Genomic DNA, 16,501 nt, shown 5'->3' with positions numbered 1-16,501 from the left:
TTTGATTGATTGATTTTACTTTACTTTACTTTAAAATAAATAAATCATTTGCATTTGTTTGTGTCTGTCTGATGCAGCCACTCGTATTCAAACACAAAGACTTTTACCGTGATAGTAGTTGAGATTGTGTAAGATTATCTACATTATGACGTCACCTTTGTTTTCATTGTTTCATATGAACTGTTGTGCACAAAACAGTTTCTGTAAAGTGAATGTGAAAGTACATAGTTGATCCGTGAGTCAGATGAGAAGAAACAAAAACATGACAATATATGTGTTGAATCATTCACTATGATTTGACAATAACAGGGAAAAAGAAAGTGATCTGGACAGATGTACTGACAGAAAACAGCTCTGACACTGGTGATCATCTGCTGCAGTGGGTGCACAAGGTAAATATTCTGTTTTAATGTGAAACTTGTGTGTGATTGAACTGGGATCAGCTGATGAGTGCTGGGGGGGCGGGTTCAAATACGGGTGGGAGCCATCTTGAACGGCTGCTGGACCAGACTCTTTCGTAGTCAGCTAAAAACCGAATACACCTTCAAACACCTCAAAGGGAGCCGGTTATTTCACATGTCTAAGGTAACTGCCTCTACCTTTACGCACCCTCGTCTCATGGGTAGCTCTTTATCAGACATTTAACTGTTCTACATTGAACCTAAACCCGAAGCTGCTAATGTTATTTCGACATCGGTAGCCAAGGCTGTTAGCTAACTAGCTAGCAGCGTTAGCATGATTTCTCCAGAGCGGCTGGTTAACTGACGTTCACTAACATGATCCATATCCGGCTTTCCTATTAAGAAATCACACAAACATACATCGTCCATAACTCTTAGTGTAGTTATAGTCGACTTTGCGTCAATATGTAGGACCAAGTAAATCTGCGTAACAGTAGCGTGAGTTTAAGCTAGTTAGCGTTAGCCTGAGGTCGGTAGCTAGCTTTAGCTTATTCGAGCTAATTCTGTGTTGGTTGGATTACACATACGGCTCTGAATCCATCGATTTTTCAAGTTAACACACGTTCATCCACTAGAAATAGTTGACGAAGGTTAATGTCAGACTAAATAAAGGTTATATTTTTGCTAGCGCTGGTAATAAACCTAACTTGTATACACTGACGACGTTCCCACATTGTTAGCAAGGGTTAACTAGCTTTAAATAACACTACGAACTACAGTCACCGCTAAAGGTGCTCACTAGCTAACACTGACTTTATAAAACTACTACGGTAACGTACAGATAAGCTTTGCCATATATGTATATTATCTCTACTGGTGTTTCTAACTCTGCTTCTCGTATTTTTCAGGGTTGGGAAAACCTGAGAGGACGCTACGGCTTGGTAAAGCTAAGCCAGATGGCTAGCTGAACAGTGAGCCTGTACTTGGAGCTAGCTGAGCCCTCCTGCTATATGGTTTTCCTCATAGCATCGGCGAGTGACACTTATGCTAATCCCCAACTTGCTAAATATATCCACGCTTAGCAATTTTCTGAAGATTGGAAAGAGGCATTTGTTTGTTGACACTTGATGACCCAGAACGAACAATACTGTTGTGGAGCCTGCTGAGAAGGATCAGCACAATTTACTTAAGAGATAGCTAATAGTCTGAAGAGGAGGACAATCTCTCAAACTTGGAGTGGTCCCAACAGAGAGGACTCATTCCATCAGGCGACTGTTAGAGGTTTCATTGTGACTGGTACAGAAAAGTTTTAAGTTTAGTAGTCATGAGCACCGCAGGAACAGAGAACCCAGTGATTCTGGGCCTGTCCAACCAGAATGGACAGGTTATATGTTCAGCGAAGACTGCTGGAGCACCAGGTGGGGGTGGAGGAGGTGGTGGTGGCGGCGGTGGCGGCCCACAAAAACCCCAGATAAACCAGATGAAAGGCACAATTAACATGGGCAATTCTGTGTCAGCCCCTACACCTAATGCTGTCATCAGGTAAGTTTTATGAAACCTGCATAATCGAAATGAAGTGTTGTCTGAATTAACCCATAAAGACCCAAACATCCACCTGTGACTAAAACCATCTACTGATCTAAACTGTTTAATAACTGTTGATCCACGAATCCTATCAATACATGTAAATAATGTAAAATACAGTTTGTCATCTTTTCATGGTCATCAGATATGACCCATTTGGATGTTCAGAAGCTTCATAGTTGCCAAGGAAACACCATTCATCGTCTTCTACAACATTAATTCACTAATGAAATCCATGGAGTTTCATAAATGACAGTGGATAGACACTTGTTTTTATGTTCAGTTAATGATATTTTACAGAAAGTCACTTTTTTTTGTCTGTTTTGATACAATAACCTTTGAATTAATTCTGAGCTTTTATGAACATCTACATGATTGGTGAATTAAACATAGGAAAATGGATGATTTCCACTGGAAAAAAATGCCAAATTCAAAGGATAATATTGTAATAAATTATGATAAATCACTTAGGAAACATTAAATGGAGAGAAAAATTCATGGGAACTGCCACTAAAGTCACACTGGGTCCCTATGGGTTAAAATATTTATTTAGCTTATTTCTAAACAAGTTTTACCTTCTACAGGCCTAGAGATGACTGGAAGAAGAGCTTGAAATTGCCCCCAAAGGACATGAGGATGAAAACTTCGGTTTGTAACTTAAACAGAGATAATTTGGATGTAGAACATGTAGGATCAATGCAGTTGCTTAGTTAGTTTTTGTTAGAAGTATCTTTTTACTTGAATATGTAACGATGTAAGCAAGTACCTCTTCTGTTACTGTTATCACTCAGACTTTCCAGCCATGCAAAAAGGGACTAAGAAAATTCTCCTTAAACTTTTGTTTTTGGTGGGAGGGAATATAATTCAAATTTTTTGTATATTTTAGTAAATATTAACACATCGTTTTGTTGTCCATTAACAATTATGTAGTCATTTATTTTCCACACTGATCTTAATGTTAACTACAATGTGAGTTATATAATATATAAAACTTGGAAGTCAAGTCCTGTAAATCTCATACTACTTAATTCTAGTGGGAAATCTACATTTTTCAGCAGCAGTGTTCTAACCACTAATGGTGTAATTGAGGTCAGTGTAGTTGAGAATTTACAGCTGCTCATTTTGTCATTGGTCTGACGTCAAGAGGATATGTTTGGATTAAGTATTTCAGAATTTCACAACACTGGGTGGTAATTTCTTTCATGTATCTTTGTGCCCTTTAGGTTTGAAATGGATGATATTCATTAGTTTAAAAGCCCATAAGTTTACATCAAGGTTTATTCATTTTAACCTATATGATAAATTACAGGATGTGACTGCAACTAAAGGCAATGAATTTGAAGACTACTGCCTAAAGAGAGAGCTGCTCATGGGAATCTTTGAGATGGGCTGGGAAAAGCCATCTCCAATCCAGGTACACCTTTGTTTGCACAGCTTTCAAAGTCCATATCCAATCAGTCAGTGTATGTTTATTTTCTAAATTTGGTAGCCGTAGTTTTCGTATCTGTGTGTTGTGGATATTTTTGGAAGGATGCAGCTTAAACCCGATCTATACTGAGATCAAGTTGTAGTGGTTTCTAGGTGAACTTGTTTACACGCTTCAGAAATCGATGAGCTGTAACTTCAGAAGTTTGTTTTTCCCATATGTTCACTCTGTTATTTTTAATGACTAAACCTTTAATGTAAATATCTGAGAAGTAACACTTCTTGTCAAACTGTTCCTGCTTCTTGTGCAGGAGGAAAGCATTCCCATTGCACTGTCAGGAAGGGATATCTTAGCCAGAGCCAAGAACGGCACGGGAAAGAGTGGAGCCTACCTCATTCCCTTACTTGAACGCATTGACCTGAAGAGGGACTGCATACAAGGTGAGAAAGATGCTCATTTATCAAGAGGATTATGGTGACATGGGAATGGATAAAGGAATATATATAGATTCTGTTTTGTTTGAGTTCTTCCACAAAGTCTTTGGTTGAGTGCAAAGTCTGAGGCAGTTTTTGTTTTGGTCTATTTGTTAGCTTTAAAGACTAGAATCAAACACGCTCGTTAGCTCCTGTCTGTACATTAAAACATCGTAACTAGAGCTGCTGTTATCAAATATTTTTGTAAATGATGAATCAAACTAATTTTTGATAAATGATTATGTTAATAGGCAGAAAATGGTAATTGTGAAAGACATGTTTGAAAGTGACAAACTACTTTCTTTTATTCCAGAACCAGCTGAAACAACCACAAAAAGTATGAAAGTAAAATCATATGTATATAAAATACGTATACAAATAACAATAACATAATTATGTATAAAATATTTTCTCGCTGTATGAATGACAAGTCAAATGACATCTACAAACAATATGTGGTCTTCAACAAATTTATGTGTAACTTACAAACAAGATGGAATTAACATACATTTAAAAAAAAATAAAGCCAAATATTTTTAATGTTAGTGTGAATACTGTAAAGTTTAAAGGAGTAAGTGATGGTTCCATTGAAGAAAAGTGAGAGTAGATATTTCCTGCCTTTTATCCTTGTCTTTAGGTTGTTTGTATTGATCCTGGCGTCATTTGCGTCACAAAAAACATCTGTGTGAAACACAACAGCAGAACCATTGTTTAGCAGCAGCAAAACTTCAATTCAGGAAAATTGCAGTCGAATAATTTTTTTTAAAAGTTTTGAGTCAATCATTTCAGCCTTAATTGTCATGCCAAACAGCTGATACTTAGCCTTGTTCCTGTCACAGTTGGACTAAGGTTTTCTAAGTTTGTGTGTACAATTCTAAAACCTTTATCTGCAAAAGAAAGTTCACACCATGGATGGACTCTGAACAGCTGTCGCCAGGCAGACGATACAGAACAATAAAGACAAGGACAAAGAGATTTAAGAACAGTTTCTACCCAACAGCAGTCACCACATTCAATACAGGAAAACACATCTGATGTGTAACATGTTTTAAAGGAGTCAGTGGCAAAACAGAATTTATGTTTGTGTGTGTGAGGGGTGGCTGCTGGTTATTTTACCTGAAACCTATTTAACTGTTGTAATTTGTATTTTATATGAGGTTTTATATGATGTACAGATTGGATGGCCCTTTTTAAATTTTGTTGTACTTATTAAAATGACAAGAGATTCTATTCTAAATGTCACCTGCTTCTTTTTCCAGCTTTGGTCATTGTGCCCACCAGAGAACTGGCCCTGCAAGTAAGCCAAATATGTATCCAGGTCAGCAAACACATGGGCGGGGTGAAGGTAATGGCAACCACAGGTGGAACCAACCTACGTGATGACATCATGAGACTCGACGAAACAGGTAAACTTACAATTAACTGGAATCTGTGCAGACACAGCGTTTCTCTGCTTCGGGTCATTACTGTGTTAGGCTACGTTTAGACTGTAACGGTCTGAACCGAAATCACAAAAGTGGCGTTGCGTTCTAACTTTTAGTTCTGTGGATAAATCTGCATACAGACGGACACGCAAAAGTGTGGGAAATTTCTTATTTATGGTTGTAGTCGTATGTACACCAGGTGGCTAGATGACATCACCACCACCAAGACCAAGCACCTGTGTAGAACCTTTCTACTTCTCTTCCTGTTCCCTCCTAGCACGAAATACAATCACAAAACAGGAAACAAAACACTACTCTATGTAGATTTGTGTCAAGTGCTGAAACGACTCTTGGATGTAAATTACAGCGACTGGGGCAAATTGAAGGTCCGTCGCAGGGAAATAATCTGGCATGTTTTCCTGTACTGGTGCGTGCCTGTGATGTCAACTTTATGTGATGAGAAAATGCAGCTTTACATTTTCAACCCTTTAGACCAGGGATGTCAAACATGTGGCCCACAAAAGGTTCCAATCCGGCCCGTGGGATGAATGTGCAAAGTGCGAAAATCCCACAGTCAAGGCTGTCAAACTCATTTTAGTGCAGGTTCCACATACAGACCAATATGATCTACAGTAAAATAATAGCATAATAACCTACAAGAAAAATTGACTTCATATTTTTGTTCTCAGTTTGATATGAATAAAATATTACCATATACCTATAAATAATGACAATTTCAAATTTTTGTCTTTGTGTTAGTGAAAAAAAACAGATTATGGAAGTATTTACATTTTCAAATTATTCTGTAACAATAAAATGCGAATAACCTGAACAAATGTGAACAACCTGAAATGTCTAAACAAAATTAAGCACAATTTTAACAATTTTCTGCCTGTTACTGTTTAGTGTCTTCGTAGATCCGATCCATAATGCACATAAGTTGAGGCATAGTATTGTTAAAATTGCACTTATTATTTATTTATTTATTATTTTTAAAGAAATTAAATTTTTTTCAGGTTATTCACAGCTTTTTGTTTGGATAGTTTATAAGTCAGCATTTTCATAATTTCATGTTTTTGGTTTGTTTTTTTTGCACTGAAACAAGACAAAAACTTGGAGTTGTCATTATTTATAGGTTATTATGCTAGTCTTTTACTGGTCCGGCCCACTTGAGATCAAATCAGGCTGAATGTGGCCCCTGAAAGAAAATGAGTTTGAGAGCCCTGCTTTAGATGGTGACACAAGAGTGGAGCGTTTTTAAGATCTCCACTCTGGAAGGTGGTTCACTTTTTTTGCGCTTTCAGCCCCCCAAAACGCCGTAGCCATCTAAATGAAAGGTACATCTGGTAAAAATTTTTTCACCCTAGAGCATTGTCGCATGAAGTGGATCTTAGTCATTCTTAACCATCCTATTCATCAGTCTGTGTTTTGTTAGTTTTTTATATATAACTAAGATGCGCAAGCCATCGGGAAAACCTGTTCACTCTTTTCACCAGAGGCATTCCTAGATCCTCATGTCATTGTTATATTGGCCTTCTAAATTTGTCTCTTGAAAGATCAGAGCAGGTTTATATAAATGTATGTAGAACGTTTTGTTGAACAGATCTGTCAGTCTGGCTCATCTGTTCTGTCTGTATTGAACACGGATAAAATTCTTTACTTGGATACTGGAAATGACCCCCAAAATATTCTGTATATCTTCATGGCCACATCATTAAAACACGGTGGTTCTTGTCTTTTTATGGCAATAATTAGGATTCTGTTTCTGTACCAGTGAAATATATTCTGATATTTTATTTAGCATTCACATTAGTTTTGGTTTTTATGTCATTTTGATGCTGAATGGGAATAATTGTCAGTTGAAGGTCGGAGTTTCAAAACGGGTGAATATTCTGTGGCCTTGGGATAGTTTTTAGATGAAAAATGTTATCCATATATGCACTAAACTGGAGTCAGTGGTGTTTAAATCCCACCAATACATCCTCTACATGAATCATCTGTCTTAAAACCGTATGATCACTAGTCTAAGGCTGTAGTTGACCTCAACATGCTTCTAATTGTCTATAGTTTTGATTCTGGGCCCTGTGTGTTCATATGTGCTGATGATCTGATGTACTTTCTCTTTTATTTTTATTTTTTTAAACAGTTCATGTGGTCATTGCAACCCCTGGGCGTATTTTAGACCTCATCAAGAAAGGAGTGGCCAAAGTCAATCAAGTGCAGATGATCGTTCTAGATGAAGTGAGTTTGACTTGTTTTCTACATTCACCACAAACTGTTCCATTATGTTTATGGCTGAGAATATTTAGACTTTCCAAAACAAGTACTGATATTTGGCTCCACAGCCGTACTTTTATTTATGCCAATTCTTCATTTTAACAAACGGCTGCTTTACACATGATGGTACAAATCTGTAGTTTGAATATTCTGCTCATATATTTTTCTTACACTTAAAGCACAAAACCTTTTCCAACAGTGTAGTTAAAGATCAGTTGTCATTGTCCTTTCTACAGTTTTATTTCTTTTTTTCATTGAAAGGAGTTTCCCAACAAAATGCCGTTGTCCACAACTTGAATTTGTTTAACCCTTTAACCCCTGAGACATTATTTCAATGAAACGAGCTGCTTGGAATTTGCAGCTGTAGAAGTGTCATAAAAGCTGCTGCAAGTATGTGCTTGTTCCTTTTCTTTGCTTTACCGTGTGTTTTAGGGTCAAAACAGGGCAGATTAACAGAAAAAGACAGAGAGGGAATTGAAGTTTGACAGGTTTTTACCAAATAAGGCACTCAGAATGTACATCAATAAGACATTTAGGATGTTGAACATGAACTGTGAACTGGAACACACTGAACAACAAAGATTTGAATTTTGGCCCAGTAGGTTTTGTTTTCGGAGGCGTTTTTTTCTTAATCAGTTCAGCTGCTTTTTGGCACCCGGTTGAACTTCAAAAACAATTACATGATTAAAACTCAGGGGCGTTTGGGAGAATCACAACACAGCAAACAGTAAAACCTAAAAACAAGGAAAACAGCGTTAACAAAAAGCCCAAACCGTCTATTTTTATAGTGAGTCGGTCCCACTCACTGCTCTGTTTTGCCCTCAATTCCACAAATGGCATGGGGTACACTGAGCTGCTCAAATGTCCATGGATAGAACATGGTCTATTTCATCTGCACATTTTGAGATTTCGGTTGAATTTTTAGGAATATTTAAAATCATACTCTACAATGCATCTGAACAACACACTTAATTCACTGTTTTTGTTTGTTTTATGGTAGTTTCATTCTACCCTACTTACATTTGTATATTCTAATTTAGATTCTTTTCTTTATTCTTTATGTTCTTATGCTAAAACCCAGACCTGGTTAACTACATTTCATTCTATCATGTACCATTGATCGAATGACAATAAAACTGAGTCAGTCTGAAATAAATCTCACATGCAGAATGAGCCCGAAAGGGTTAAAGGATTAACTTAATACCATTAAATAAAAATGTGTTGACTCTGCGTACATATGTCAGTCTGATGACAAGACATTTTTCAGTATTTGCTGCTGTTGAAACCCTGTTGTTGGTGCCACAAACGTATTGAATTTAACTTTTTTGTGTTCAGCCCAGATTAAGTTACAGTTACGACCTCACTCGGGGTCAACTCTCACCCTGGCCTCTTTTCTTTTGTCCTCTACAGGCTGACAAACTCCTGTCTCAGGACTTCGTGCTTATGATGGAGGAGATCCTAGGCTCTCCAAACAGAGGCAGATTTTGCTGTATTCTGCCACCTTCCCTCTCAGTGTGCAGAAGTTTATGGTACTTAAATCAATCTGTCACCTGATAAATGAAACTGATGATCTGAAACTCGACCTGGATGTGACTCCTCTCATCTTTGTCTTCCAGACCTCGCACTTGCAGAAGCCCTACGAGATCAACCTAATGGAGGAGCTCACACTAAAGGGTGTGACTCAGTATTATGCTTATGTAACTGAAAGGCAAAAAGTCCATTGCCTTAACACCTTGTTCTCCAGGGTAAGTGCAGCGTTCCTGCTCTTGACGATCCTGTTCTAATTGGCCTTCAGCTGTATCATAAAACACTCCTGTAAAAGCCCTGTTATTTGGCTCCTATACAAACTTTTAATAAGGTCTAACACATACTTTTTTGCAAAGGTATGTTTTGTATATTATTGTTTATTGGAAAAATTCAAAATTGGACACTCAAAACATAATCAGTGCCTTAACTATGAATCTTTTGGCTAAGGTTTGTTGTTGCTTCTTTTTCAGCTCCAGATCAACCAGTCTATAATCTTCTGCAACTCCTCTCAGAGAGTAGAGCTCCTTGCCAAGAAGATCTCTCAGCTCGGTTATTCATGTTTCTACATTCACGCTAAGATGAGACAGGTCAGCACTACACACACACCACCTTAGAATAACTTGTTTACAAGTCAAAGTGCAGTGGATCGATGCCAGATCAGATGCTACTGTTTCTTTGGCTGTGCATGTGATGCATTCACGTAGATGTGTACATGCCTCTGCTTGATGTGCTGCATAGCTGCCTCTGAAATGTCACTGCACCTTTTAATCCCAAAGAGGAACAACACAGTTACACATCTGAGTTCCCTCTGAACTGTATGAACACATGATTAACATCATTTGTTACTTTACAAATTCACATGTACTAGGCTGTTGTCTTTAAACTGTTGGAATATTTGGCATGAAAGAGTGTACTTGATGTGCTGCTGTGATGGACCTTCTGTTTGTTTCCCTTTGCTGTTCCCTCCAGGGTTTCACAGGTGTTTTTTAGGACCACTGCAGTTTCCTAAAATGCTAGATTTTATGGCTGCTTATGTTAGAAACTGCAACACATGCAGCAATGTTTTAAGTGGTATCTGCACTGAAATTATAGGATTAAGTGAAACCTGCAAAATAAAAATAACCCAAGGCAAGTTTTTTCAGTGAGGAGGAAAAAATTTACTTTTTAGTGTTCTAACTCCAGTAAACTTATGGACAGGGTTTACAAACATCCTATTTGTAAATAAAGTGCATTGTAGGTTGTTTTTTTTTATACTGGAAAGCAGTAAAATCTGTCTACAACTCAAACCCAAAATGGACAAAATATAAAATTTGCACAACACACTAGTGGCTTTTCCATTGGACATCTGTGCAAAACTTTACCGAGATTTACTAAATGTCAAACAGAAGTGTGTAATGTCAGTTTTTCCATTAAATCACAAATGTGATGATTTGTTTATTTATTGCCAGATGACACGAGAAGTCATTCCATAAACATGGCGACAAACATAAATATCACGCTGATTTACAGATATATTCATTATTATGAAATATTACCCCTCTCTCGTACTAAATTTAAAAAATGATCAGGTTTCCTGGTGTGTCCACACGTACTGCGCCATGTTTCTGTTAAAACTCTTCTTCTTTGCTTGTTGTAACATTTGTCAACATCGGGGTTTTTTTTGTTATTCATGTGACTCTTGTCGAGGAAAAAGGTCTTTCATTGCAGTTTTGCGTAATATATCAATTTCACTATGCCCAAAAACCACCTCTTGCCAGCACAAAAACTTTTCATTGAAAAATGAGAATTTTGGTGAAAATGTTGTTTTTACTTTAGGCTAATTTTTATGAGCAAGTTATATTTGCACAATTTGAGGGTCAGTGGAAAAGCGACTAATGATAGTCATAACAGTGGCAAACGTTGCTCTTTTCACTCTTTATGACCACGTGAAAATACCAAAAAATGTCTGCATGAGGACATCTTTGGTGATTTATGGTCCATATTTTACAGAGGACAGTTCTTGTTAGTCAAACTACATTAGTTTAATGTGTGTAATTGCTTGATCATAACTTCCTGGGTGGACTGCTGTTATGTTTTTGGATTTCCCTGAGGGGAATTAATAGCTTCCCTGTTGTGATCGTAATAAATGTGTGTTCCAAAATATCGCTTACTGTGCCCTCCAATCAGTTTTTATGTTTATTTGTTCAGGAGCATCGCAACCGTGTGTTCCACGACTTCAGAAACGGCCTCTGTCGGAATCTTGTCTGCACTGGTGAGTTGTAAAGGCTCATGTCGGAGGACTTGTGTTGTATGTTACTGACCCCGTACTGTGAGGCTGTTCAGTCATGATCACTGGTAAATATGTTTTGTAGCTAAAGCTTTGAGTTTCCTGTGGAGTGGCAAGGTACACCATCTGTTCAGTTTTGAGAAAGTTTGATCTTTTATTTTTATTTATTTATTTTGGACGACCATTTGAAGTATTAAAAATTTGCCTTCACTTTTAATGGTCCATATTTTAATGGTTTCAGATATTAGTATAGTTACTGTTGATCACTGATAGGAAGTCATAAAGCCACAATTATTAGCCCCCCCCCTTGTGAAATTAAACAAAACTCTTGATTTCTTCATGGAAATGCCAGGTAACAACAAGTGTTTGTAGTGTATTTGTAAAACTCATCTAACTTTTCAAATGGTCATGGGTGCCATTGAAAGGTAATGATGAGTTTTGGAAGTCAGTGCTTTGGTCTGATGACATTAAACTAGAACTGTTTTGGCACATGGATGTTGCTTATGTTTGGCGAAGAAAGGGAGAGGCCTTCAACCCACAGTTAAACATGGTGGTGGGAGCATTATGCTGTGGGGCTGATTGGCAGCCTCAGGCACAGGGAGCCTTGTTTGGGTGCATGGCATCATGACAAAAGAAAATTCTGTTGAAATTTTGAGGGATAATATGCGGAAATCTGCTCGTAGTCTAGCCTTAGGTCATCGCTGGGTCTTCCAACAAGACCGTGACCCAAAGCATTCATCGAAAATGGTCCAACAGTTCCTGAAGGATACCAAATCCAAGGTCCTGGAGTGGCCCGCTTAGAGCACAGTCCTCAGTCCTATTGAGAATCTGTGGCAGGTGCTCAAAGTGAATGTCCATGCTCGGAAACCACACAATTTGGACCAGCTGGAACAATTTTCAATGGAAGAAGGGGCCAGAATCCCTCAGGAGACCTGTGCCAACCTTGTAAAGAACTACTCTGAGGTTGATGTTAGTTGTGGCTCAGAAAGGGTCCAATTGACTATTAATGGCCAGGGAGCTAATAATTTTGGACGTCTCATTTTTGCCCTTTCTTGTTTTAACTCAGTATATCAAAGTATCTTAAACAAACTTAGTGGACATTTTATCTGTTATTTTGGAAACAACTACACTATAATAGTTGTTGTAACAGTCATTTCCACAGAGAAATCAACAGTTTTGTCTAATTTCATAGAGGGGGGGCTAATAATCTTGGCCTCAACTGTATGTGGACTTTGATTTAGTTTGAGTTCACCTCCAGTGAAAGTACCACCTACTTCTATTGGGAGATTGATCTCCTGCATCAAGACCACAGGACTCTAACGTAGCAGCAGAAAATGACAACCTCGCAAATTCAACTTGGAATTGATTCTTGATGGAAAGTGCTGGTGAGATACAAGGACATGGGTCCTGTTTTGCAAACATGTAGTGTTTTAAGTGGTCATAGTGCTTTAAATCACCTTCAGGCAGCATGTCTAATCGTAAGTAGGAACTATAAATCAGTGGCATTTACTCAAACAGTGTATATTTAGAGTTAATATTATCACAATAGGTACTTAAAGAAATATAAACTAACCTTGAAACAAAAAAAGTGTTGTTTTTCCCATGATATGTTTGTAAAATAAAGTGAAAGTGAGGTCAGACTCATACTCTGCATAATTATGACACATGCCTTTTTACCTCCACTTCACTGGTACCACAGGCCCGTCAGGTTATTTCCAGTCGACTATATTTATTCTCTGAACAGCTTAGTGACTCATGGGGATTTGTTGTGATGCTGTTTCTTTCAGACCTCTTCACAAGAGGAATTGACATTCAGGCTGTGAATGTTGTCATCAACTTTGACTTCCCTAAACTGGGAGAAACATACCTTCATCGCATTGGGAGATCTGGTAAGAGCATCCATCGGTGACGTCTTACAGTTTGAGAGTAAAAATGCTTCAGACAAGTTTTTTTTTAAGTTGTTGCCGTCTTATCGTCCAGGACGTTTTGGACACTTGGGTCTCGCCATCAACCTGATCACTTACGATGATCGCTTCAACCTGAAGGGGATCGAGGAGCAGCTCGGAACAGAGATCAAGCCCATCCCTGGTATCATCGACAAGAGCCTATACGTGGCAGAGTACCACAGTGAGAGTGGTGAAGAAGTCAAGCCATGAGCCAGTGAGTTTGTCACAGAAAACAGGTCAAGGTCAACTTTATTTATATGGCACATTTACAACAACACAAAGTCCTGTAGAAAGATGTAGGTAAAAATACAAGATAGGATAAAACTACTTAAAATACATATTACAAGATGACATGTACTAAAACATAAGCAATAATGGGATAAATATCTAAAAACACAACCAGAAGATAAAACAACATGTCACACACTTGTATTAAAACAAGTTTTACGTTTATTCCCTTTGACATTTTAGTATCAAATGTAATAAACTAAGCCCAACATGTGGCTTTAAGAGGACTGGGTCATAAGGTGTTTATTCTGCTAATATAGAAAATTATCAGCTGTGATTTAAACTGCATTGTTTACGTCCATATGGTGGAGATTCAGGCAAAAAACAAATGGGAACAGTTTCCGAATATAAGAGAATCAGATGTGGTGAAAGCAGGGTTCCCGCGGGGTCTTAAGTCTTGAATTTACAAATCTGCATTTAATACCTTAAAGTCTTTAACCTCCTAAGACCCAGCTGTGGGTTTTCTGTCCACATTTGTTGACAAGAGTTTCACGGCTTTATACAAAAAAGAAAACTGTCCACCACAAAGGGCATTCCATAAAGATTTTAAAAACTGCATCTGAAAAAACTGTTGCATGATGTCTCAAATATAGGCACTTATTTAATAAAAAAACAAAAAGCTTGTACTTTGCGGACATTTCCTGGGTTTCAGGAGGTTAAAAGGTATTACATTTTATACAGTAGGTTTTAAGTTATGTTGCCATAAACTTGTTGGCTGTGTTGTGTTTAACTGAGTCTGTGAAATGTCTAAACTGAAAAGAAAGTGACGTTAGTCGACTCGGTTCCAACTCGACTATTTATTTTGAAATTAGGAACCAATTATTTCTAACTTAGCCCCCAGTGAGAAATGACTCGAATGGTGGGAATTAAGGTGTTGGAGTAAATGAATACATTTTCCTAAATTCTAGGAGTCACAAATTTTTACCAGTATGGCCGAGAAATGGGTATTAAATGCTGTTCAAAGTAGTCTTAAAGTCTTAAATTTAACTTGTAGAAACCCTGTGTAAGGCTTCAGGCTTGTGTTTAGCTATTATTTAATTGAATTATCACAACAATTCCAACATGATTAGGATGATTATGAAACTGCTGCTGTAGAAGACTTTGGCTGTATTTGTATTTTGATCAGTCTTCAGTTGTTAAACAGGTTTGGTTTCATCAGGATAAGACTGACTTGAATTTTTATGATCACTGTCGGTAACTGTACTGTTATCGGCACCAAACAGGAAGTAATGTTTAAAGACCTGTTTGATTTTTGTTTACCTGTTTGATTGAAACAGAATCCAGTTTGACGTGAAGTCTCTAAAAACGTGACTGGACCAGTGTAGACGGTAAATCAGTCTGTTCTTTTAATCCAGTATTTTTGACTCACACAGGTTTAAGAACTCACACCTCAAATCAACAATCTCCACAATGTATTCTCTAAGTCCTCCAGTCTGATGATCTGTCCTCTCATTGTTGTGTGAAGGTCAAGCTCAAACAGAATCTAGTCTGAGTCCTCCCAGTAAATACCCTTCAGTCTAGTGTTGTATGATCAGATCAGTTAGTATGCAGAAATGAATAAACGAAATGAAGGAGCTTTAGTCTAGAACAGTGGTCCCAAACATGTGGCCTGCGGGCTAAAACCGTCCTCTAAAGGTTCTAATCTGGTCTGCAGGATGAATCTGTAAAGTGCAAGAGTTACACTGAAGTCAGGGGTGTCGAACTGGGTTTAGTTGAGGTTTCATATACAGACCAATGTGATCTAGAGTAACATAATAATGGCATAATAACCTATAAACAAGTGGTGCCAGGCACTAGAAACCCCGCCCCTTACACATATTTCACCCTTTATAAGTAAAGGGGAAGATTTTTTTTTTTTTTTTAAATCCTAAAAAATTTAACTTTGACCTACTTTTCCCAAAATGTAATGACATCTATTCCGGGTCTCTGGCAATCTATAAACCCAGTTTGGTATGAATTGAACCAATAGTTTTGCTGCTAGTGTTAACAAACAAACTGAACAAAAACAATAACTCCAAATTTGCATCTTGGTTTAATGTAAAAAATAAATATATATATTTTTTACATTATGCCTATAAATAATGAATTGATTTTTTTTTTTTTTTCTTTTAGTGCAAAAAACCCCCGCATTAAACTGTGAAAATATTTACATTAACCTACTATTCTTTAACAACAAAATGTGAAGAACCTGAGCAAATATGAACTTGAAATGTCTAAAGAAAATTTAGGTAAATTTTACCAATATTCTGCCTGTTTCTGAATGTGTTTTTTTTTTTTTTTGTAGATTTGATCTGTAATGCACATGTATAAATAAGTTGAAGCATAATGTTGTTAAAATTGTACTTATTTTCTTAAACTTCAGTTTTTTTGAGGTTATTCACATCTTTTTTTTTTTGTTTTGTTTTGGATAGTTTGTAAATGTAAATATTTTCATAATTAAATGTTTTTGGCACTAAAAGTGAAATATTTGGGGTCGTTAACTTGCATGCTAATATTTTACTGGTCTGGTCCACTTGAGATCATGTGACCCCTGAATAAAAAAAAGTTTGACACCCCTGATCTAGAAATTTATTAAAACAGGTACTTTATTTTAGATGATCGCTAATGTATCTTCTTTTTTGTTCTCTACAGATCAGTCCATCCTTCATTCCCCTGTGTACCCCTTGTTTTCCTCCCCTCAACCCCACCGTATTGGATTTTTTTTTTTTTTTTTTTTTTTTTAATGTACAGTTCTGTCTGTCTTCTTTTTTTTGGATGCCACCATATGGAATGTGTATTTGGATGGAAGCGTTTTTGGAAGAACTCATTTGCCTTCATAGGGCTCTGTGCTGCACCACCACACGCTGAAGACATGAGCACTGAGAGGAAAGCATGGGACCAAGTAAAAGA

At 37.3% G+C, this 16,501-nt stretch overlaps 1 protein-coding gene across 1 annotated transcript; it reads left to right on the top strand.

Annotated features, from left to right (window-relative positions):
• Positions 1–464: 464 nt before the first annotated feature.
• Positions 465–16,501, top strand: LOC115431957 (probable ATP-dependent RNA helicase ddx6). The gene is given in 15 exon segments (XM_030152694.1): positions 465–585; positions 1,310–1,943; positions 2,570–2,633; positions 3,295–3,399; positions 3,722–3,851; positions 5,144–5,290; positions 7,455–7,549; positions 8,996–9,047; positions 9,050–9,114; positions 9,202–9,330; positions 9,583–9,699; positions 11,300–11,363; positions 13,166–13,267; positions 13,359–13,538; positions 16,244–16,501. Coding segments are annotated over 13 exon segments (1,464 nt in total). The 5' UTR covers positions 465–585; positions 1,310–1,725; the 3' UTR covers positions 13,535–13,538; positions 16,244–16,501.

Source organism: Sphaeramia orbicularis, chromosome 13 (assembly GCF_902148855.1).
Source record: "Sphaeramia orbicularis chromosome 13, fSphaOr1.1, whole genome shotgun sequence".
Classification (NCBI taxonomy): domain Eukaryota; kingdom Metazoa; phylum Chordata; class Actinopteri; order Kurtiformes; family Apogonidae; genus Sphaeramia; species Sphaeramia orbicularis.
This window is presented reverse-complemented; position numbering and strand designations above follow the sequence as displayed.